Source organism: Plutella xylostella, chromosome 20, assembly GCF_932276165.1.
Source record: "Plutella xylostella chromosome 20, ilPluXylo3.1, whole genome shotgun sequence".
NCBI classification, from domain to species: Eukaryota; Metazoa; Arthropoda; class Insecta; order Lepidoptera; family Plutellidae; genus Plutella; species Plutella xylostella.
This window is the reverse complement of record NC_064000.1, coordinates 1104519-1129101: the sequence shown is the minus strand read 5'-3', so window position 1 is coordinate 1129101 and position 24583 is coordinate 1104519. Positions and strand designations below refer to the sequence as shown.

At 38.3% G+C, this 24583-nt stretch overlaps 4 protein-coding genes across 5 annotated transcripts; 1 reads left to right on the top strand and 3 right to left on the bottom strand.

Annotated features, from left to right (window-relative positions):
• Positions 1-183: 183 nt before the first annotated feature.
• Positions 184-5119, bottom strand: LOC105389783 (39S ribosomal protein L39, mitochondrial). The gene is made up of 8 exons (XM_011560962.3): positions 4976-5119; positions 4709-4888; positions 3068-3168; positions 2675-2816; positions 2097-2315; positions 1471-1584; positions 869-990; positions 184-339 (listed from the first exon to the last, which is right to left on the bottom strand). Exons 1-8 carry the CDS (start codon positions 5046-5048, stop codon positions 259-261), a joined length of 1032 nt encoding a protein of 343 aa, XP_011559264.2. The 5' UTR covers positions 5049-5119; the 3' UTR covers positions 184-258.
• A 336-nt stretch (positions 5120-5455) lies between these two features.
• Positions 5456-6458, bottom strand: LOC105389782 (EKC/KEOPS complex subunit TP53RK). Its single transcript, XM_011560960.3, has 2 exons — positions 6324-6458; positions 5456-6211 (listed from the first exon to the last, which is right to left on the bottom strand). The coding sequence occupies exon 2, from the start codon at positions 6203-6205 to the stop codon at positions 5486-5488; it is 720 nt and encodes a 239-aa protein (XP_011559262.2). The 5' UTR covers positions 6206-6211; positions 6324-6458; the 3' UTR covers positions 5456-5485.
• A 336-nt stretch (positions 6459-6794) lies between these two features.
• Positions 6795-23285, top strand: LOC105389722 (coactosin-like protein). Of its 2 annotated transcripts, none has more exons than XM_038109525.2 (5): positions 6795-7148; positions 17974-18056; positions 19409-19519; positions 19936-20065; positions 22562-23285. In XM_038109525.2, the coding sequence occupies exons 1-5, from the start codon at positions 7095-7097 to the stop codon at positions 22676-22678; spliced, it is 495 nt and encodes a 164-aa protein (XP_037965453.2). In that variant the 5' UTR covers positions 6795-7094; the 3' UTR covers positions 22679-23285. The 2 variants fall into 2 exon arrangements, with proteins under 2 accessions (XP_037965453.2, XP_037965452.2); XM_038109524.2 differs by lacking the exon at positions 6795-7148 and adding an exon at positions 15998-16474.
• On the bottom strand, positions 20842-22492 carry LOC105389721 (origin recognition complex subunit 5). The gene has a single exon (XM_011560883.3). It carries the CDS (start codon positions 22354-22356, stop codon positions 20956-20958), a length of 1401 nt encoding a protein of 466 aa, XP_011559185.3. The 5' UTR covers positions 22357-22492; the 3' UTR covers positions 20842-20955.
• Positions 23286-24583: the final 1298 nt, after the last annotated feature.

The following is a 24583-nucleotide window of genomic DNA, read 5'->3' as shown; positions in this document are numbered from 1 at the left end:
AACTTTCGTCATGTCTTGACGAGCGCGTCTTGCGCCCCGTTCTAGGCTAGTTGGTGAGAGCCTTATATATTTACGGTCCGTTGAATTGCTTTGCGAGGTTAATTGATAATATGTTCCTATCTATATATATATGTTATACAATCATACATAAGTAGAGTTTAAAATCAAACAATAATTATATTATTTATTTTTATATTGACCTATAAACTATTATTATTAACAAAACACTAACATAATTACACTATATTTAAATGCTCATCACGCTTTGGCCGACAAACTTTCTGGGGCGGCGTTGGACTCGTCCACTTCTAGCGAGTTGAAGGGAGACCGCACCGGGTTCTGTGGGATAGAAAGAGATGGCATTAGTCATGCGTGAGTACATGGATCTATTTCGTTATAACAATATAATTAATACGATCTGGGACATCATGAAACGACAAAATGGGGTCCATCGTATCCTACGACAAGTTGCATTTATGAACGAATGGTAATATAAGACAGGATTCAAAGAGCGTCCTTCTGCATTCCTTCCTCACCCAGCCATTACCAACCACCCGGTCTTACCTAAGGTTCAACGGACCGGATGGGAGTCCTACGCTACGTTTGCCTGTTCATGATCTCCACTTCGAAAGTCGATTATCGGTTATTCGGCAGATATGGCAGCATGTCGGTTAAGTAGGGCAGCCATTAAAACATGCTGTTATATGGGAGCTGCCTAAAGGTGCTTACATAAAGAATCGGGTTCCCTGTATCTACCCGTACCGGTAACTTGATTAGTCTTTCTATGTAAGCACCCTAATGGCTTTTGATCCTGGCTGCCTAGTGCGCGAGTAGCCTAAGTTTCGAGTACATTTGGCTAAATACTGACCAGTTTCCGTGCCCTCTGCTCCAGTATGGAGTACGCGAAGTGGTTGATGTGCACGCCGGCCGGCAGCGCCACTCCCTGGAACCTGTACAGTTGCTTCGCTTCTGCACTGTCGGGTGATGAGCCTGCGGGTTAGAAGGGAGGGTTATTGGGTTTATTAGGTGTAGAGGTTGAATACAGGGCTAAGATATTGTAAAGATAAGTGGAAAACCCAGAGAGATAGGTTAGATAGCTAGATAGCTGCGTCTGCGGTGTGTTATAATAGGCCCTCCATAGCAAATGGACATACTTAGTATATTCTGATTCTGGGGCATGTCCAGTCCGAATCGGTCCATTTGCTATGGAGGGCCTATTATATTCGCTACTGGACATGCCCCAGAATATACTAAGTATATCCATGGAAGTAGAAAAAAGTCTTTTTTTCTACTTCCATGAATATACATATTTTATAGTTCACGACTGCTGTGTAGTTGCTAATAATACCCGTGAATCTGTCCACTTGCTACGATGGAAAGATAAAAAGTAACAAAAAAAAAGTTAAAGTAAGTAGTCTCTTCTTTGTCTGTGTATGTTATATCTTTATTAGGACTTTTACGCGTACTTACCAGTGAGTTTGTGTACGGAGGCGATGGTAACGCGGCCGATTTGAGAAGTGTTGCTGATCATAGGGCCCCTCGATATGTCCACGTGCTTGTCTATTCTGTACAGGGTTACTTTGCCTGAAATACATAACAGTTTATTGAGTGAATAGAAAGAGATTTACTAATAGAGAATAAGAAACATCAAACATAATGAAGTAAGATCGAATTTGTCACTTTCTTCCCGCAATATATAAGGTTGCCTGTAAGAGATCGCTCTCAGCGATAAGGCCGCCTATTGTACATTGGTTCGTTTTTTGTGTGTCTGATTTATACACACACACACACACACAGACACACACACTCACGCCTTGTACTAATGTACTCCCTTGCGGGGTAGACAGAGGTGCATTGCTGCACACACTGCTGTCTGATTTATGTGGTGTTCAATAAAGCAATATTCTATTGAATTCTAAGATCATAAAAATAAACAAATAAATCATAGAAGGCATCAACCCAATGATATACTTATAGATTAAAACACAGTTAATAAAAACTTTTTCGCTAACTTCCACCTATTTTGGATAAGTAGGTAGAGGTACTTAGTACCCATATACATAATATACTATCCTATAATAACAAAAACCACTCACCACTATCCCTAGCAATGCTCGGTATCTGCTGCGTCTTATACTCGTTCTCCACAAACATCTCCAGGGCCAGCTCCCGGCCGACCTCGAGCCGCTCGAAGGGGCTCCCACGCCGGGCCAGCTTCACGAACTCGGCGGACAGCGCGCGCAGCTCCAGCTCCGTGGGACGCCAGTCGGGGAGCGAGGGGAGCGCCACGTCGTATGTGAATGAACCGCTGCGGACTAAGGGAGTGTGGGGTTATTGGTTAATCAAGTTTTGGTATACAAATAGATCATGAAAGAAAAACAGAATCGCGGCCTACGTGGCATGGCTAAATCCAGAAGTTAATTCATTTCCCTCTCAAGATTGCAGTTTTTGGCGTATTTAAAATGAACCTCTAGACTCTAGGTATACCTAGTTATTAGAAGGTGAAAAAAAAAAGATTTTCCTGGCATGTTTTGGTTTTAGCGGTGCTAATGAGCGGTGGAGTAACGAACTTAATTTGCACCTGTGAAGATCTCAATAAGACTAGCCGCTGTGGACGCTGTGGTCGAAATTCGGCTAGTAGGATGTTAAGTATGGTGTGGTATGGTGTACTCACTATCAGGTCCAGGGAAGCTGTGCAACAGAACAGGCACATGTTCTCGGAAGGCTGCGCTCGCGCACGCGCCCAGTGCCAGCGAGCAGGACCGCCAGAACGCCTTGTTTACTTGCTGCGGGGACACCGAGCTGAAGTTCTGGAGCTGGTGATGAGAGGAGAGTGTTACTTCTATGTTGCTATTGGACATGTCAAAAATGTAGAACTTTGTATGAATAATTAGACATACTGGATTTTGCATTAGAAAATAAAAAGTACTGTAAGGCAAGTAGGTAAACCTAAATTATACCAGTTATACATCCAATCAGATACTCAAAGAATGGATTTTTATTTAATTTATATACAGGTTTCGTTTTAGAGGAGGCTAGGAGAATGTTATGATTTTGTTTAACATACTTCCAGTGTGCAGTTGTCAGTGAGGGGGCGGTGCATGTCCCACGGCACCTGTCCGTCCAGCAGCGCCAACGCACTGCTCTCCATGTGCCATTCACTCAGATCTGAAGAGAATAAATTTGTTTTTTGTTCATCATCCTGTAAACCTTGTCATTCAGAGAAACCCCAAGCATTCCGCTTTCATAGTACCATACAACATACATCTCATAGTAAAATATTAAGCATCATTATTAACCTTTAACTGCCGACCTACCCGTCTCACAGACGGCCTCGTTTTTATTTTGACAATATTTTTTCACCCAAAGCGTTACCAAGGTTCCGCCCCTCAGTACCCTCCTCCCCCCGCGTGTTCTACTTGCTGTAGGCGTCCCGCTCACGGCGCGTGCACAGGTGCTTTATGCGGAGCTCGAGACGTCTCACAGACGTAAGTACGGTGTTTATGTTCCAAACTTGATACGTCTCTTGGTCGTCACCACGTTGTAAATGCATGTACTACCTTAGTGTCTTGAGGTCGTCACATCGTAATTAACATATGTTTTTTTCCTACGGAATGTCTGAAATTGGTAGTTCAGGGTCAAAAAAGAGGACACTACCTAGTGATTATAAAAATCAAGCAATTGATAATCATAGGAAACTGAGAGAAAGGAGACAGGATGTGCGAGGCGATGAAATATCAGACCACCGCGAGAACTACGTTGTTCCATTGAACCAGTTATTGGTCCTACAGATATGCCCTCACCGCCTCCTGCCCGAGCATAAGCTCAAGAATAGCTGGGTATTCGGAAGACCTGTGCAATTTGTCCAAGTCTACTAAAAAGACGCACAAAAAAAACATGTTTACTCTGGAAGAAACTCATGTGCCTTACATTTTGCCTACAAATATGCAATAGCTGCAAGCCATAAATATGCTAACTTGATTGTCAGATTTTTATTTCATTAAGTTTTTGTGCTGATTCTTTTTTATTTTACTTTATTATTTATAAAAGAGTAAAATTATATAAAAAAAATCAACTGATATGTGTATAAATAAAAAAATATATATGTCTAATAAAAGTTCCTAAAAATGTTCAAATAAAACTTGGGGTCTCATCAATACAGGCTGATTTCTTGTTAAATTAACTAATTGTTTTACTGACTATCCATATATTATAAGCCATTTAACTATAGTATTTTTATGGGTGGTTATAAATTAAATAAAACGAATACTTTATTTTTAAATGATTTTTCAAATATCTACGTCTCTCAGACGTAACCTCGTTGTTAGTGGCGCGTTTAGGCCACGTCGGCAGTTAAAGGTTAAATTTTTCTGACACTACCCATTAAGCTTTACTTTCGTGAGAAGTGCCACCTACCAATCAATCTGATTCTTGGGTAGTCTTCTTTCTAGTATGTGAGTAATAAGCACTATCAGAGATATCTACTAGCGTTTTTACTGCAGTGTAAGATTAGGGACTGTCACTGAAGGCAAATAATGAATGTTATATAGAGACAGTGTAGGCTCCTTTCATGCTTGTATGTGTGAAAACCTTAATCAAGAGGATTACCATTAGACATATTATTATTTTGTGTGGCATAATAAACATGGTGTTTTATGAACTGAACCAGTAGGTAGCGTAAAATAGTTAACAGATGAAATAAGCTTACGTCTAGCACAGTCGTAGGGGGTCGATATATCCTTGTTCATGACTAAAGTGCACTCATTTGGTACACCCTTGTATTGTACTTCTATCTTTTCAATTCTGCCCACATTTTCCAACTGCCGCTTTTTCTCCAACGTGAATAAATGGTGACGGCGTTCTATTGCCTCTTGTGTGCTTAATAAACCTGGAAATACATTTAAATAAATATGTTGATCAGATGATTTTTGTAATGTAACTTGCGGTTTATAAAATAGGTCTTGTTACAACTTACGAATAGGAGGTAATGTTGATGCATAATTAGTTTGAAGTAGTCGTTGCGTTAAAAAGCAAAGATTTCGCTTCATTTTTGTGTTTTTTACCGACTAAGAAATAAACAATAATTTAAATTTTGAGGTTATATAGGATCACAGAGTAGAGGGAGCTGAGGGAGTTCAATCTTTGTTTGACACATAAAGTTGACAAAACTCGCAGAATATTTTACGCACATACGTTACATAGTAAAAACCTCAGAATAATAATGTAATGGTTGTCTTACGATAGGAACTGGGAAGGTGGGAAGTGGAAGACACGAACCCATTACTGTTAAGTGATTTAGAAATCTAGTTTGGTATTGGGTTTATATAAAATACATACATACATACATCCATCCTGACATCCCTCAGCAGGGACAAAGGGCTTTGAGAAGATTTTTCCATCTGACTCGATCTTGGGCAGCAGCTGAGAGTACTTATGTAAAATAAAAGTCTTAATATTCAATTACAAAATAATATACTTTATTAGCCTATCCAACCATAGTCCGCTTCCTCCCTCTAGCCCTTACTTCTTCAAACTTGCTTAGAATTTCTTTAATATTACCCTTACAGTAACTTTTGTACCCAGCTAATATTTTACCAAATAAATCTGGATAGTCATTGTGTGTGCTAATAAGAGCTCTTTCTAGAACATACAAATCGACACCTTTGTCTTCTGTACTGGATTCAAAAGCAGACAGTCCAAAGTCTATCATAACAAGTTCAAGATTATCAATAGCAAACCATCTACATTCATCATCTGTATTGCCCTGGCTTTTGTTTACCAGTAACATGTTTGATGTGGTCAAATCCCCATGTATAATGTTATTTTCATGTAACTTTCTAACAGTTTCTCCAATGACTTTGGCTATTGAATCAAGACAGCTCATAGCTTCACTCGTAGCGTGTTTTGTTACTAGATTGATAATGAAATCTTTAACTGTAATACTATTTTTGAAATGCTGCATGTAAATGCGTCTGCTGTCAAAATCCACTAGGTATAGGGTAGGTGTCTTCACATTAGCCGCTTTGCATCGAACAATGGCTCTTGCTTCACTTTTAATTCTTTCTTTAGTGATAGCAGTGTCCAAATCGGGATGTCTGTAGTTCTTCACAAATCTTTCTTTGATTAATGTGGGCTGGCCTAGGTATTCACAAATGTAAAGCTTGGCTTCAGCACCTTGCTTTAATATTCTCATATTTTCCTCCATGTTGTCCTGGAAAATTAGTTTAAACCAGTCAGTATTTTAGAAGCTAGTAATGAAAATATAAATATAACCTAACAATTGAAAATACTGTAAATTAATAAAAAGTGGTTCGAAATGTTACCGATTCAATTACTTTGATGTTTCACTTAAACACTGCCAAACTTATACTGCCTACGTTATATTTTAAATTATATTTAACAAACAAAGCTGGAACTATTTGTTTATTTTGATAGGTTAGGTTAAGATTTTTGACAGCAGTTGTCATTTTTGCCTGATTAACAGTAGTTGCGTTTTGTTTATTAAAATTGCATGCATAAAACATGCAAACCATATTCGTTACAAAAATCTAGGTGTACCTGAGTATAAATTAGTGTTTAAAATAGTATCATATCTGTGGAAAGGAATACAATGAAGCCAAGACCTTGTATGTGATATAAAACTTAAAGAAACAAAACGCGATATTAAAAAACAATGTTCGCGTTCATGTTCGGCGCAGCAAAGCCGCACTTTTCATTTAACTGCTATCAATGCCTGCTATGAAATACCTACAGATACTTTCTACATGTAGGTAGGCGCTTGTAGGTATAGATAGTAGCCGGATTCATAAGTAGAGAGTGCGAGGGAGGCTGCGGGCGTATAGTATCGGTCGGATAACCTTCGTCCCGCCCGGCAGTATACTATTATCATAATAATATAAAATCAAGTAATCCACTTAGTGGTCAGTGAGTTTTCGCTAACAACAATTTAGTGTTACATTCACATTATCCAAACGCTCAATCCGCGATCGCCTAAACGAAGAAATCGTCGCATTATTGTGTAAAAAAATCGAATAAGAATTTATACAAGCAAGACTGAAGTTTTAAGTGTTAATTAGTAATATTAATAAAACAAAATGTCCGTGGAAGGCTTGGAATACGAGAACATTGTCCAAAATGGGCCTAAAAAGGTAAGTAAAAAAAAACAACTTATGCTTCTTTTATATGAATTATTAATCCATTGTGTAAACTAAACGTACTTACTTAAGTAAATGCATTTTCTTTAGAACGTCAATAAATACAGAGGAATGTATGGTATATTTATAGCTAAAGGATCGTATAGGATGGCTGCGGTGTCGTATATGTCTGTCTGGCTGCTTGTGCAGTGTGCCTGTGCCTGTGAGTCCTGTATGTATATTATACTCTGTGTGTATGTCTACTCTACGCGCGCTTTTCAGTGTAGGGATAGTGCATGTCTCGTCTGGATTTTGATGCAATTTCCGGCAGCGCCTGTTTCCGCATTGCAAATTACTTATTGCAATTTAACGCCGAAGCGCCGCTGGACTTTATAAAAATACAAAAAACACTACTTTATTTAATACTTTAAATTCATTTTATCAAGTACCTACCTAGAATACATACGAATATAAACTATTAAATAGTAACTTATCACCTAGCCATCCAAATGTGCAAGACAGTTTTTTTAAATTTGTAACTACAATCTAGCTAGACCCTTTTTTATTTTATACATGCTTGGCAGATAACAAAAATAGAGATAAGTACCTATTTTGTTACTTCAAGAGAAATATGGCATTACACTGCAAACTTGTGTGTCTTTATGTGAAAGCTCCATTAAAAACTAGTGTTGCCCAAATGCAAGAACAAGACGAGACTTAGCCAGTCTTGGTCTTGGTCTTGCGCCAATACACCTGGTCTTGGTCTTGGTCTTGGTCTTGCGCCAATACACCTGGTCTTGGTCTTGGTCTTGGTCTTGCGCTCCCAGTCTTGGTCTTGGTCTTGGTCTTGCAGCAAGAGTCTTGCAAGTCTTGCAATTACCTATTAGTCTATTACTATTTATTAAAGTTTACTTTTTGATTTTAATAGATATTTTTTTATTCGCTATGTTTATGGTATTAGTCGTAATGCGCATAGGTCCAGTTTTTCATTTTCTTTGATACAGTTTTTTGCATCTCATAGAATTCCTAAGCGTACTTACCTATACACCGAACTGTTACACCTAACTACTCAGTGAAATAGCGCTCTGCAAGACGCAAGAGTCTTGCAGGCTATGTCTTGTTCTTGCTCAAGTCTTGCACGGTCAGTCTTGGTCTTGGTCTTGCTAAAAATACGCGGTCTTGTTCTTGGTCTTGGTCTTGCAAAAACGCAAGAACAAGACCAAGACTGCAAGACCAAGACTGAATTTGGGCAACACTATTAAAAACAGGTCCATTTCTCATGCAAAAAGTTGGCGTCTTAACGATAGCCAATTTTGGAATTCCGAGAGCACACGAGTTGTTCGTGACCCACAAATGCAAACTTATTTCCACTGTATCAAGGCTTAACCAGCAATCAATAATGAATTGATATTATTCGCTTCTTTTTGACGCGTGTAGGTGTAGAGAGAGCGTCATCAAATTAATTAGTTAAGTAGCAATCCATATTTTCTCTAATTTGAAATGTAAATTTTGATCCTGCCGTTTAATAGTCTCGTCATCTAGATCGTAAATAGTGAACATCAGGCCATATCTCCATAGTAGGTGCCTATATTTATCACCAAACCACCATCCACCACCGTGGACCACCGTTATTAATTCGCATGTTCCTATTAGTCTCAACTGTAGGCTGTAAATTTATAAAATTTGGGGACCTCTCACACATGGCCATCCGACCCCAAGCTAGGCAGAGCCAACACCCAAGACCCGAGTACAAATATCTGTCGTTTAACAAATATCTGCCTCGGCCGGGGATCAAACCCAGGAGCTTCGACATAGCAGTCTGGGCTAACCACTACACCATTCAGCCGTTAAAATCCTGGTAGAACGCTGGCATATTTAACAGGCTCATAATCTGATACACATCACACCCACAAACTCTCATTCATCAGCAGCACAACAAACCGTTGAACTTAACGGGTAAATATGTAACTATGTACAAACGGGTTTGCTGGGAACATCACCGCTAGTCATTGTTTCAAATGACGTAAAGTGTTGTTTTACGCTAACCTGCCGTATCGACTCGAACTCTCGACCGTTGAGCTGGGAGCTTAGATTAACGATGTACCAACAAGATGGTGCGTGACATAGGTAGTTACAAAAACTAAGCAAAAAATGTCCGCATTTTTTTCACTGTCAAATCGTTTTAAGTTCAACCTAATGACAACCATTAAGCGTAAACCAATGTACGAATCTTCTAATCGAACTAACTAATTCAAAATAAGAGCTCACTGGTAGAAATGGTATGTTTTTGTCGAGATGTTTCTTTTGAACTGACACTCCATCATGTTCGTACTTCGTATATTGTTAATCTAAGATTACAAGCGGTAAGTAATAGTAGCGGTAGGTAATTAGTTTGAGAGGTGCGTTTGAAGATGGAATAGTGTGAAGCACTAGTTAATCATAAATCTTATAGGTAAGTAGGTACATAACTAAGTAGGTATGTGCTTTTCAAGACAACATTAGGGAACAGGTAGTTACGAAGGGAAACCGAAATAATGCCTTCAATTTAGAAGTAAACAAAGTGTAAAATAAATTCTACATTCTGGGTACTTGGTTCTTACTGCTAGGTTCTAAAAAAAGGCCTTATCTTGATGAACATATAAATTAAATAAATAAATAAATATGTGGGGACATCTCACACACGGCCATCCGACCCCAAGCTAGGCAGAACCTGTGTTATGGGTGTCGGACAGCTGATATATCTACATAAATACATAGATAGATAGATACTAAATATAAATATCAACACCCAAGACCCGAGTACAAATTTTAATATCTGTCTTTAAACAAATATATCTGCCCCAGCCGGGAATCGAACCCGGGACCATCGGCTCAGTAGTCAGGTCACTAACCACTACGCCATTCGGTCGTCAATATATAATATATGTATTTTTACTCTTTGTAAAATTGATTTTGAAGAGAAGTTATGATTTTTTTAATGTTGAGTACGCAAGACAGGCGCAATACAATGCCTTTCAAGAGTAGGGGGGCAGATTTGACTTCATGGAAGTGCTAGACAGTGAATAGCTGCGTGAAACCGTTCATCCATGAATATGTGACTGTCATCATTAATAATTCTTGATCACATTGGAAAGTGCTTCTAACATCACACTGCTATGTATCTAGTGGACTTTATTTTTATGCTAAAACGATAAATAAAATGCTTTAAGTATAATATGTTAGTATTAATATCGTATTGGGGAACCTAGGAACCTTGACATTTCGTAAATATTATTTCGTTTTGACTTCGCGATAGGGACTCTGCCGTTTTCAAGCGTGCATAATTATCATTCGCGTATACCTACATCCTAATATTGTAGATTAAGTACTTACAGAATATTTTTCTTCACAATTTCAGCATCACAAGCCCACACAAATAACCTTCACAATCAATACCCAACTTTCCATACAAGAAAAATCCACAAATCAAAAACTGAGTCTGCCATCCGAAATCCTGGGGCAGTGACCTCCGCCTACGCCAGACGTATAGCGCCTAAACACGGGTTTCTTTGTAAACAGACACAAATCTACACGTGCTGGCCTGCTGGTGAAAAACAACACTTATGTATGGGAGGTAAAGATCTAACTCGAAGGCACTTATCGAGAGTACCTATAACGAGCTAAATCTGTGTCGATTACGGATTTATAATAATAAGGGGGAGTTTAGATTGATGTTTAGGTAGTTACTATGTTGTTTAGTCAATTTGCTGCTCTATATTTAATGCACTGAAAAATGCACTCAGTAGTAATTTATTACAGTCTTCGCACTGTAAGATCCTGAGTTCGGATTTTGGGGTTTAAAATGATTCCGCAATTGCATATTATGTATTTAAATAATTACATAGTTACTTAGTTAAATAACAGTTACCGTACCGTACCACCATCGAACATTAGCAATAGCTACTGCCATAATATCGTATGGATCTGACAGATGTTTTTCACGGATTGTTGATTGCTAATAATGTATCGAAGGCTCAAGTAGTTTTGTACTTATTCATGTAACATGTCTAATTCATTGTCAGTGACTATTCAAACGTTGCGGTCACTGGCAGAATCTGTTAGGCCCGGGTCTCCTATTTACGCCGTAGTTCGCGTCCAGCGTCACGCCGCCGCCGTAGGCCGCGTCACGATGCTCACTATAGAAATGTACTGATGCGGTCTCCCTCACACGCCGACGTTGGCGCGTAGATGTAGTGAGCATCGTGACGCGGCCTACGGCGTGACGCTGGACGCGATCTACGGCGCGTAATAGGAGACCCGGGCCTAAATTACAACCATACCGTCCCACCCTGTCAAACACAAACTCAGTTGGGTGGATTTCCTGTTTACTGAAACTGCGTGTCACCCGTATTTGCGTACAGTCGGTCACTCACTGTTTAGCATTAGGTGGACATCGGGGAGTTACGAGTATATTTAGCTACGTTATCCCGCATCGTTGCATGACTCAAGCGTTTCGTTGTCCGCGAAACGTTACATTCAAAACTACTAGGATGTAACTAACAAATGTATCAAAGTATATAGAGTAAGAGTTAACCCATAGGTACACTTATCTAAAAAAAAACGGCTTTGCTCTTAAGCTAACCGGGTCTGTAACTTTATTTCGATAGTCATAAATATTTGATTCAAGATCGATCTATTGTTCGAATAGAGTTTATTGCGAAACAACTTTTCCGCCAAACGCTGCTTCGACTGAACGATTCATGGAATATAGCCTGCCTTGTATTTATTACAGAAACAGTCATTTGAGGACAAAAATCTGTTCGTGTTCTAAATCTGTTAAGCGGTGACCCCACTTAGCCGACTCCTTTAACGATCATTGATGAGTATTCCTGGAACGGTGTTTGGCAGCTCGCCAGATGCACTCAAGTTCGAGGTCACAAGTACAGAAACAATCGCCTTTATTCGGTTTTTCTAGATAGATGAAACATTTAAGTATTCGACACTTAACAATAAATACACAATTTAAGGAAACATAGGGCATTCTATATATAATAAAAACAAAAATGAGGATAATACTTCAATGATGTAACTTCATATACTAACAAGTGCGTGTATCACGTTAGCGAAAGGGTCCTGACTCAGCATAATGCTGTGATTATCATTTCAATAATGATAGCGCTGGTATTCTGCCAGTCCAGTATATATATAAATATTATATCCTAGCATGTGAATTAAATTTAAAGATTAGAATAATTACTTAACTACGAAGAAATAATCAAATTAAAATCTTCTAATATAGATACATAGTTACTTACCTACCTATTAAATATAAGTCCACCTACGCTTCGATTTAACTAAGTGGGACTTTTAACTGTTTATATTACGGGATGCCATCTTTGATGCCAGTGCGTGGGGGATTGCTATTGTTAGAGATAACACTTCAGCCATCCTAGGACCTATCGCGTACTTATTTCGACAAGAATTTTTGGATAAAAAATACATCATGTTGTATTGAATTTGGCACCAATTAACTATGTAGTTAATTACTTCGTAAATGTTAAGTAAGTCCTATTCTATTTTCCCGTCCCTGAACACAAAGCTATAGTGCGACAAACTTATCTGTTCCGGTGAGTGCGAACTAAATTGATCCATATCTCATAACTTACCAAGAATTATACATTCATATAGATTAGATGGGTTTATTATAACCGCAAGGGTGAAGTACCACTACAGGCTAACTTAGAATCTTATAGAATGAAGAAATATTAGACATATACGTGAGCTCTCACCGGAACAGATAAGTTTGTGGCACTATAGAAACATTACGCTGACCCTTCATTTCAATCGTGGCCGCACAGAGGGCGTCATTGAGTCGAAACCATAAAGCTCCAAACATATGGTTCATCAACCAGAGAGCATACACAAGTTGAAAGTGTATCACTTCCGCCATTGTCCAGTGTGTGGGAGCGGCTTATGAATAAAATACCAATCGTAGAGAGTGTGGCGCGGTCAGATATATTTTTTTCTGATACGATTGGCATGTTTGGTCAGAGAAATGTTCCCTGTTTGCTACTTTTGTTTACTTACATTTGTGCAGAATACTTTTTAAAGTAACTAATTTGTAAATATTTGTAGGGCTTCTACCGCAACTCTTGATTCGTGTAGCTTGTATCCTAGCCAAGATTTACTTACCTGCCTTTGCCTTTCCCTAGCCTTTGTTTACTTACCTGCAGGCAAAGTGGTCGGTAGGTAGGTGGATAATATAGTAGCATGTGTTGCTACAATTACTTACTTGAAGTGTGAAGATTTAGTAAAAAATGCTCCCTATTTATTTTTTTCAGGGATAATATGGACAGGGATGTGCGATGTTCATTAAGGCATTCTTTTTTAAGATCATAAAATCTATTTAGTTATCTTTCCAGTGCAAAATAACTCGTAAGTTTTTACACGGTTCTTAATTCGTAGGTATTTATTTCCTCGAATCACTGAAATTCTAGAGATGCATTTGCGTCGGACATAAACACACTTAGCGTCAAAATAAAGCTAATTGATGTAATTCGTCATCTAATTGAAAGCGTCCATCTTTAAATCTCACTTTAATATAGATTCTTATGTCTATTCTCTCTAAAAGTAGCTTTATGTCTTTGTTACCAGGACTGAAAATCTATTGCAAAGATTTTTTTCCTGTTTTATTCAGCTTGTCCACCACCTAATACCAGTAGCAACTTCTTACCTAGGTATTGCTCAAACACAATGGATAGCACTTTAAAAAAAAACCTAAGATTGGTAGGTATTTGCTTTCAACTTCAGGCTTTGTCGATTTTTAAACATCTATGTAAGTAGGTGCATAGGTTGTTGTGTTTGTGTACCATAGGGAAATCCATGTCTCTTAAAAGTGCCGTGGATTATTACGGGCTGTGTATAAAACCACATAAATAAACATTTATCTTGTTTTAACAGAGTCCAATGAAGCACTAACTTCCCAGTTTTAGGTGTGCTCTTTTCTCCCATAAAATGAGTCACAAACATAAAGCAGTCATTGATTTCCGTGGCTGTTCATCCCGAATCTGAATCATCCCGTTATAAATGAGTCATGCTGGCATCACTATTTAAAATAAATAGTGAGAAAGAGGGAAATTCAAAGTTTCAACAGAAAAGGAATACGGTTTTGGAGTGTCTCCATTTATTTTTTCATTGCTCGCGAGTGTTTATATTCGGTTAGTTATCTACACTTGGCATTCGGGAGTGCGCATTCGGTTCACACGGTACATACATACATAGGTAACTTGTATACATATAATTATATGTACACAAGAGACGAGATGATTTGCATTTACATACAGTCCGTCCAATGACCCGTGCTTGCCAGTGCAGCAAATTTAACCTTCTTTTGAGTCACACACCCGAAATGCCCGCTTCCAACATGACACTGACCTGGTCGGTGGTCTAACACGGAATTTAATTAGTCTGTCGTTGGTAAAAATGCCACTGGGATGGCAGCCAATGGACCATATTTTGATCTGATGTATCTTTCCTCATGTGTGTTCCACTAAAGATAGCCGGGACTTATAAATGAAATACCATGTAACCAAACAGTTGAGTTAAACAGGAAACTCTTGTTTTGTTATCTAAATTGAACCTAATTTACGACAGCTTACTAGATAGGATAACGGGCCTACCTAATGTAGGTATTTACAGTGCATTCTAAATGCAACAGTTAAATGTAGACATAAAAATCTAGAGAGAATAGCGATATCACTATGAAAGAAGCATAGCAAAGTGCTCTAATATTCATACGTGTAGTAGGAGTAGGTACATATATGATTCATACAAACTTGTAGTTGTCATGAAACTATAAAGGGACAACTTAACACTCAGTCGCCAGAGCGTTCCTTATGTTAGGCCCTAGGCAAGGGGCAATGTAGGTATGCGTAGGGAGCAATCCCATTGGGTTTTTGGAGCTAGAAGGCCCAATATAAAGTTTATTTGGCGCTTTGGTCAATGTACTGCTGCCGAGTTCGTCAACGTAAAGTCTCATCTACCCGAAATAATTTAGGTCATTTACCTTTACCATAAATACTGACAGGTTGCCAAATTAAATTATGAGCCCGATCTAGAAGTGGAGGATAGACATGATTTACAGATGGACAGTTTTTGGTAAAGACTCGTATAAGTTTTGAAAAGGCATGGATTTAATCAAAAAGTTATTTCCCCAAATTACATAAGTAAGATAAGTACTTACATTAATTTGTTAACTAATGTTATCTTAGCATAAGTGGCATAACTTACTTAATTGCTAAGGTAGCTATTAAGTATTCGCGCTGTATTCGTGCGTCAACGCTTACGGTTCCGCGGACAAGTGTGCCATTTTTTACGTTAAAAAATACGTTTTCACTGGCCGAAAGAAAGTAATTCGCGAGATAAAATCGTAATTGGTATTAAAACGTTGCGGGCTGGTGGGTGTGCGTGTCTTGTCTATGCATATGCCGACGCCATCTTCCGAAAAATGGCGGCAAATTCAGCGAAATCGACGCCTCAGTCTAATTTCCACATTCCTGAAAAGTTTATTTATACATCTAGTAGTAGATACATACAGAAGTACTTAAGTGACGATTTCCAATGAAACAATTAAGTACTCTTCATTCTAAGTTAAGTATGTCCCGTGAAACCTATATAGGTATATATTTCAACAGACATGACCCAATAGACCCATGCAAAATAACGAAGCGCAAAAATGGGGCATCACTCTTCGAGCTTATCGAGTCCTCGTAGTTCGAGATGGTCTGTAAAATTAAAAACTTTTTAGAAAAAGACTTCGTGACTGGTAGGTAAATTAAAAAAGTAGGTCTCGTAGTTTATTTTCTCTATGCAACTATTTGGTGATTATGTCAAGTTGGTGTTGTCAATAATTTCTACAATAAACAAATAAGTTCACCTTTTCCTCAACAAATAAGTATCATGAACAGAAACATTCCTGTACCAAACAACGCTATTAACTAGGAACCACATTTCTCACAATGGAGAATGAAGAACAGACGCATTTTGAGGGTAGCTCGTACCAAGCACTGTGTGAGCACGTCCAGAAACTATCCGAAAACCAGAACACAATCGTTCTAAAACTGGAGATTCTGTCCAAAAACGTGGATGATCTGAGAGAAGTGCTAACCGATTTTTCGGACAAAATTGTTAGTTTGGACGATGAAGCGGCAGACGCAAAGAATTTAAAGTTTGAAGTGCAGAACTTGAAGTCAAGGTTGGATGAACTGTACGAGATGGTGGCAGAAAGCAAGGTTGAGAAGGAGTCCAGTAGATCGGATGAAAAAGATGGTGCAGATTCAGTTAGATCGGGGATATCAACTACGGCAAGTTTAATTTGTGAATTGTAGATAAAGTGTTTTATATTATGGTTTATGTTTGGGTTACATTTGCAAGGTAGATGGATTGCCAAATCAGGCTGGAAATGTCGAATCGAAATTCAATAGAATGCAATTAATGCAGGTTTTAAAAACCTGCTATTTTCAGTGGAATCCTATGAAATCGTTCAAGGCACTTATGAAACCTTCAGTATTAAGGATGCCTAGCTATACCTACATATGAGTTAGATCACAAATTAATATGCATCGGAAACATTAATGAAGACGTAACTTTTTCTGCCAATTAACTAAATGGCCTATTGCGTATGTTAACTATGTAGGGTAACGTAACGTACCTTGGGACGCTTGTACCTCGGGACATTGGACCTTATTTTAAAAACCGGCGAAATAAACACATTAAAATTCTACCCTAGGCATAGTATTTTACTCGCTTGGCAAAACTAGTGAGTCTCGTGATCATACCGGCATCGAGTGTGTTGTGAAGACAATATGAAGTTTTTTGGGGTCAAAAGTAGCTTTTGTATAGTTTTTTGAGTTGCTTTATCTCATTGAAGCATGCTCAAAATAGAGACATAGGATGTCACGTATATATTTTCAGTTATTTAATTTTATGACACGGCAATTATTTGAAAGATACCTAACATAAAAATAAAGATATTGAAATTTTTGTTAAATATTGCTTTTTTGTACCTTGGGACACGATTAATGTTTGTACCTTGGGACACTGTATCCTATGGCTTTATACTATGGAGACTTTTAACTTTTAAATAACACCATAAATCTCTGTTCTTATAAGTGGCAGAGTAAAACTGGAAAGAAAAGAGTTGCAGTAAGTCTGGATCGTTTGAAACAAGCAGTAGAAAAAGTAAAAGAAGGAGAAAATATTTCTATAAAGTGAATGTTCCAATTTGTAACATAAGATTCATGCATAATCGCAAAATATAATTTCGTTAAAAACTAATGATAATTTCATGTCAATGTAGTTATCAAATAACGATGATTACAAGACTTTTTGGACCAATAATATAATAGATCAATTTGTCCCAAAGTACACTTAAAAGTGTCCCAAGGTACAAACGTGTAACGTACCTTGGGTCAAAACAAACATTTTTACTTTTATCTTAATTTAAAAAAAAATGGCCACACCAAAGCTCCAGCACAAATACTAGTGATAATAGATGATATATCCTACCGAATAAAGTAAATTTCACATTAATATCTTAGTTGTACGCTGCGATATCTTTATTCAAAGTTGGGGTAGTCGAAAGTGTCCCTAGGTACGTTACGTTACCCTAATACATAAACATAGCTAATTAATAACATAATAAATTTAACATTTAATTAATTGAGGTAAAACGGGGTGGTAAATCGGAGGTGGGTCGATATTATGAAAATAAAATAACAAAAAATATTCAGGCAGCAGAATAGATATCCAGAGATAAGAGCATCCAAAAACTCGGAAAATAACCCTATTTTGTTATTTCCAGGTAACCATGACAACCGGGCTGGACCGCGACACGATACGATCCGCATACGAGGACGTCCGGAACGACGCGTCTCCGACAGAATGGTGAGAATGTTACGAGCGCTTTCAGGAGCCCTAGAGGTTACTCCAGAGATGGAGAAGGTCATAGAATCGCTTTGACGAATCAATAATTTTGACATGGTCAAAAGGAGCCCCCTTGGATGACGTATCACCTGCTAACGTACGGTCAGCTGCATAAGTAGCTATACACTTCTGTACCCTGTCAAACTGACGAACCATCAATGTTTCAATTAATTGTTAGCCGGTTTCAGATAGACAAGGTACAAAAGTGTATAGCTACTTATGCCTTATTCAGCTGACTGTACCACCACCAACACATTATTGTTAAATGCTAATGTTCGGTGGTGGTAACCCCACTGTTGCTAATAACTTCCGGCTTGACTTATTTGAATGGCCAATCCTCTCAACGGTGGCAAATCCTGGTCTTGCTTTATTGTTTGTCACCGCGACACACGGTACATACAGCGTACTTAAGTGCTTGAAGTAGGTACATAATCAGATTAACAGTAAATCACATGACTGTGTAATGCGTATAGGAGTGAAATGGTTGCAGATAACTCTCTAGTTAGTAAATCTCCTATCGTGAAAATACTTACCCACAGATAGGTATTCGCATAAAATGCAAAAGATAATATGATAGCTGTCGTTATGATAACTTGTTATCTTATAAAATGCAACTATGTAGGTAGGTACGGTGGCCTGCGCCTAAAAGTATACAGGCGGAGTTTTTAAAATAGCGATCCCTGATGATGAAGGGACCAGCTACATCTGTTATAAATCCGGGGACGTGTTGTGTGTGATGTGTGTAGCAGTAGTGTTAATGTGGATGTGCTTGAGCAGCATGTGAGCTTGAGATCGCTATTTTAAAAACTCCGCCTGTATACTTTTAGGCGCATGCCACCGTACCTGGTACCTACCTACATAGGAGAGAATATCTTTGCCCATTACACGGACGATGTTACCCGTTAAATACCTACTTATGTGAAAGCACGTGCCATGTGGTAAGCTGACACCCTGGATCAACAAATAGGCTACTGTTTATACCGCAATTCCCATGGGGAATCCTTTTAATGAAATGAATAAAGTCGAAATCTTCTAATCGAACAACTTTAAAATAAGATGACGGAAGTGGGGTGTTATTTATCGAGACGTTTCTTTTGCAGTGACACTCCATCTTGTTTGTCTATTGTTAATTTAAGCTTAAGTGGCAATTTCCCCATAGTCGGTTATCTAACCGACAGGGATTGATTTATAAATTAAACGTCATCTCCATATAAAATTCATGACAGATGTGTCAAAAGTCAACCACTACTCCCTGGTTATGCTCTAACCGACTATGGAGAAATTGGCACTTAACCTGTCTATGTCTCCCCCAGGGCGGTGTTCAAGTTCGAGGGCCCCCGCATTGTGTGCTCGGCGCGCGGCTCCGACTTCACAGAGTTTCGAACGCACTTCGATGATGGGGAGCGCGCGTTCGGGTACCTCAGGTTAGTGCACAAGCTGATACAAGGAGGTATACGTCCAACGGTGGAAGGAAACAACATACCAAACGTTCCGTTTCCCTTCTTATCGGAGCCCTATACATATACAACATTACTGTAAGGTGTTATGTAGCCCACTTGAGTGACGCATAAACTAAGTTTACCTCAAATCCAGTCCTCGGCGGTCAGCCATTGAAGTTAATCTGATTTTACCACAAACCGCTGATCATCAGACCATCTACCAGGTGGTCTGCCAACAGCTCTTCGTCCGTCTCTAGGCCACCATTCTGTGAACGCCTTTGTCCACCTTCCGTCCTACCGACGAGCCATCTGTCCCGCCCACTCCCATTTCAGTTCGGCGACCCGACTGCTTACAAAAGCGATATTACCTATATTACAATACATCGATGATTATGTTGCAGATTGCAAATGGGAGACGAGATGTCCAAGCGCAAGAAGTTCATCTTCATGACGTGGGTGGGGCCGGCCGTGTCCGTCATCAACCGCGCCAAGATGTCCACCGACAAGGCCATCATCAAGGATATCATCTCGGTCAGTCATTTCTCGTTTTGATGTTGATTTTTATTTAGCTACAACAATGTTGTAGCGGTGGCAGCGCAGTCTGGTAAGCGCTCACTTCTCACGCCAGAGATGCGGGTTCGAATCCCAGCGCTGACACGTACCAATGAGTCCTTTGAATTTAAGTACAATGTATAACGACGACCTCTTACTCTCTTACGGTGAAAGAAAACATCGTGAGGAAACCTGCACATCTAGATACTAGATGTGTACCCTAAGTGCATCAGTACAAATGTACAGGGAAAAGCGAGTGACTCAGGGACTTCATTCGTGAGCATATATGTATGTATGTATGTAACATTTTTGTACATAGCTATACGTAAAACAGTTTTCTATGGTGCGCGTTTGACGTGACTACTTGGTTTTTTAACGCTGGTTAAGATATCAAGACAGGGCAGCTATTTATGGCACTTGCGTTTTTGTAATTCGATAGTGAGAATAAGTACCTACGGACCCAGGTAACTGGTTTTGCATTGTAATAGGTGCTACATATTCTAAACCAGCATCTTTGAAATACCCTACATCAAAAGCAGTTGTTAAAATCGTAATGAAATGCATAATGCTTCGTTTTATATTACTTAATAGCTTTCTCCAGAATACATTAATACATAATATACCCATTAGTTTACATAACAATGCAGTAATTGTAATGTCAACAAACAGTAGTACCGAAACACTATACATAAGCAGCTGACCACATAAACCACAATATCTATCTGCTGAATGGAAAGATAAATGTAATAGAACCATTTGCTATATCAATATGATTTATTGAACACAATTTTGATTAATAAATAAAAAACACAGTTTGACTCACATTTTGTAAACAGCCAGCTTTTACACAGTCTTATAGTTTACACTTTTCACATAAAATCATACAGATACTTCCTCACATTAAATCCGACAGTCTGTGCCACAGCTGCAATGAAGTCGTAACCAACAATGCACTTGTATTTTGCTGTGTCCAAATCAATTTCTTTGCTACCCGCAATCAACTTCAGCTCAACTAATGTAGCTATTTGGGCCAGAAGGTTACTTGTTAGGCCAATCTTTTCTTCCAATATAGCATAGAATATTGCCAGTAACCTATCTAAAGTAAACATTTTAGGGCCAAGCTGTGTGTTTAGCTTCTCACTTATCTTGGCTTTTGCTCGGACTTGCTGCAGTCTCTTCCGCTGCTTCCCATGATGTTTCATGAACAGTCTTTTGTCTTCCTTTGGTGGGTTGTAGCTGGCTAGATAGGCAGCTATAAGGAGGTACTTGGCATAGTATGGTAACTCAAAGCTTTGAGCAAATGTTTTTGTTGAAGTGAGTTCTTCTTTCAATGTGTTCTCAAAGTTGTATGCAGGCGCGGTCTCCCAGTCACTGTTCTCCTTCCCCGGGGATTGTGTTTGTGGCTTTGATGAACTGATTCTGAGGTACAGAAGTTCTAAGCTTGTTTTCAGTATGGGAGATATGTGCCTCCACAGGCGAGTGAGGTCCTGTGCTTGGATGTCTCCCTTCACTATTGGTTCACAGTATTTTACAAAGTTGACCCGAGCCATGTGTTGCAGCTCAATGAGGTCTCGACAAGGTCTGTAGAAAACACTCAGAAAAGCATTCAGGAAGTTGGCAAACAACTCTGGCTTCTCAAGTTCTTCCTTAACTTTATCACCCACATCAATATCATTTAAAATGTACTGAACAAATGTACTCTGATGCAAGAATATGATTTTGAACAGTTCTTCTTTGTTGTAGTTTGGGAAGTATAACTTTATAGGTTCTCTTACACCCATTTTGAAGTAGAATTGATCAAAAACTAAATGTGTAATGAACACAGTGCAGATATTTAGGTTACAGAGCTCCCGGAGCCTCAACAGTGCACTTATGATGCTCTGATCCATAGTCCTCAGTCTCTCAGCCTTGTCTATAACTATAACGACTGGCTCATAGTTTATTTGCGTCTGCCCTAACAAATTAAGGCCATGGATGAGGTCTTTGAGAGAGTCGCACTTGATTCCTACCTCGGCTTCGTAGTCGGTCCCGAGGCCGCTCAGGATGCTCTCGTACATGATCTTGGGCGCGTAGCATTCTATGCAGTTGATGATGACATGCTTGTAGCCTAAATGCCGCAGCACCGACTGGATACACAAACTCTTGCCGGTAGACATGCATCCACTTGCGAACACCGAACACGGTAGTGGCTCGTCGTAATCACCAAACAGATCGAACAGAATCTGTAACTGTTTATCTCTGCACGGCACTCTTTTGCTTATTTCTTCCATTTTTAAGGAATAGCAACGTTATTTAGTAAACAAAACAAAAGATTTTAACGCAAAAGCTCAACTTTAGCGCCTTATTTTGACAACTTTGACAGTGACAGTTTCGTTCACAGAGCAAAATTGCGATAGTACTCTGGGTTCAATGCGGCCTTTCTACGCCGAACCGAACTGCACGCAAAGCACTAAAAATAATTATTATTTGTTTCAGAATTTTGCCGTCGAGCTTCAACTGGAAAGCCAAGCCGAAATAGATATTGACCAATTCAAAGATGCCCTCATACGGGCAGGCGGGGCTAACTACGGAACTGGCATTAGGGATTTATGAATTGTATCTTATCTTATTAACCGTTATTATCCTTAAGGCCAGGCCAATTTATAAGTCCATTTTATCAGTCATGTCCTTTAATTTCTATTATCCTACCTACTATTGTGTAAATTAGCTATCTATCTTAGTCATTGCCTTCATAGGAAAGTATTTTTGAGTAAGAATTTTATTCTATTTATTGAAATTGCTTTAAAATTAGATTAATTTATTGATACTAATCATTTTGAGGATTTCATCAAAATTTTACAAACTCATGTATTTTTTATAGCCAACCCAATATTATGTTAACTCAGTGTTATAAGACGATTGCCAAAAATTTTAGATGTTTGCCATGTAATAGGCGAAATTAAGTGCATTTATTTTTGACTATTTTTAAACCACGTCTAAATTTTACAATTTGGATACATCTTTGGAAATTTTACGCTTTTGTATTATACACTGATTACAGTAATTATTACTCTTATAATAGTTGAGGAATTTGTCCGTTGTTTATATCCATGTAAAATTACTTAATAGTACTGATACTGATAGAGCATGTCAATCGAATCTAAATTAAAATTTTGTGGCATTTAAAATAGCGGACGTTAAATAAACAGTTAACCATGGATTATGAGCATATCATTTAAACGTTACCTTGTTATGAGCAATATTTTACGAAAGGGTTTTAGCCTCCCTTTCGTAAAATATTATAATGACTATATTAATGGAGGAAACAGCCGCATTAAAACTCAGTCCTTGCAGAAATACTCAACTCTTTATTATCTTAGCAAATTAACACAAAAACACTGCATGGAGCATATAAAAACTCTGGTTCGATACATGAAAATGCTGACAGAATGTATGAAAATACTTATAAAAAGCGTTATTTTAACTCTATTTTGGCTCTATTGAACACAATCATGAATGGCTTTCTATGAAAAAGATGTACCCCACCACATAACCATAAACAATAGTATATTGCGATACAAGTGTGGAAAGGTTTATGTTCTGTTGTTTATGATTGAGCAAACTCTCTGGTCTATACCGGCTGTTGCAAAAAGGGTATACTAAGCCGAAACAGGGTGAGCACCTGAGTCACCCCCTTTCGGCTTAGCATACCCTTTTTGCAACATCCTGTATTATATATAGGTACACGACCGGACGATTTCTAATCTGGGCGATTTTAGTTGCCACAATGCGGTACATCTGTTCCACTGATACTATACAGTATGTTATACTTATTTAGTGTACATATTATTGCTATTATGTGTTAATTGTACTTACGGTAAATGACTAACATGCAAATCTAGCCTTTAAACTAATCTTCAAAATATAAATGAGCGTCTCAGGCCGTATTAGGAGAATGGGTTTCAAGTATATTAATATACCAGCTAAATGAAGTACTTAACACTCAATATGCAATGCACCACAATATTAAACTTTAAAAAAATACATTTCGGTACCTAATATCAGGCTGTCCATACACACATACATGTTTAAAATTAGCAGTCAGGTGTTTTGAAATATGTTTTTCATAATGTTCTGCCCAACTTGTGCATATTTATATAAATCTATCTAGTCTAAAACCCATCTCCAAACTAGCGTTTTAAATATCTGTACTGAGTGATTGTTACTCTTTAAACAAACCTATTTCACATTATGTATATCCATGCATTATTTTACCTTAAATTAGTGCTTAGTGGGTTCATTCAGAATAATTGATATATTCATTATCGTCTTATGATTGTCAGAATCTTCTTAAAACGTAATATGTTTGTGTATTACTGATACAAAAAAGTCATCCCACATCCATACTATACTGAGAACAAAATGCTTATCAATCAAACTAAACAGAAATAATTTCCAGAACAAACCCATCATCACAAACCCGTATGTGACAGTATTTAACCTTCAACATGTGGGCGC

What these genes read in the sequence shown, in the direction of transcription:
- LOC105389783 (XM_011560962.3), bottom strand. Translation starts at nt 5,048, where the DNA reads ATGAAGCGAAATCTTTGCTTTTTAACGCAACGACTACTTCAAACTAAT. An exon ending in ATCAACATTACCTCCTATTC is followed by an intron (nt 4,889 to 4,975) that starts GTAAGTTGTAAC and finishes ATGTATTTCCAG; the next exon opens with GTTTATTAAGCACACAAGAG. An exon ending in GAGCATTGCTAGGGATAGTG is followed by an intron (nt 1,585 to 2,096) that starts GTGAGTGGTTTT and finishes TATGTATTTCAG; the next exon opens with GCAAAGTAACCCTGTACAGA.
- LOC105389782 (XM_011560960.3), bottom strand. Translation starts at nt 6,205, where the DNA reads ATGGAGGAAAATATGAGAATATTAAAGCAAGGTGCTGAAGCCAAGCTT.
- LOC105389722 (XM_038109524.2), top strand. Translation starts at nt 16,130, where the DNA reads ATGGAGAATGAAGAACAGACGCATTTTGAGGGTAGCTCGTACCAAGCA. An exon ending in GATCGGGGATATCAACTACG is followed by an intron (nt 16,475 to 17,973) that starts GCAAGTTTAATT and finishes TGTTATTTCCAG; the next exon opens with GTAACCATGACAACCGGGCT. An exon ending in GACGCGTCTCCGACAGAATG is followed by an intron (nt 18,057 to 19,408) that starts GTGAGAATGTTA and finishes TGTCTCCCCCAG; the next exon opens with GGCGGTGTTCAAGTTCGAGG.
- LOC105389721 (XM_011560883.3), bottom strand. Translation starts at nt 22,356, where the DNA reads ATGGAAGAAATAAGCAAAAGAGTGCCGTGCAGAGATAAACAGTTACAG.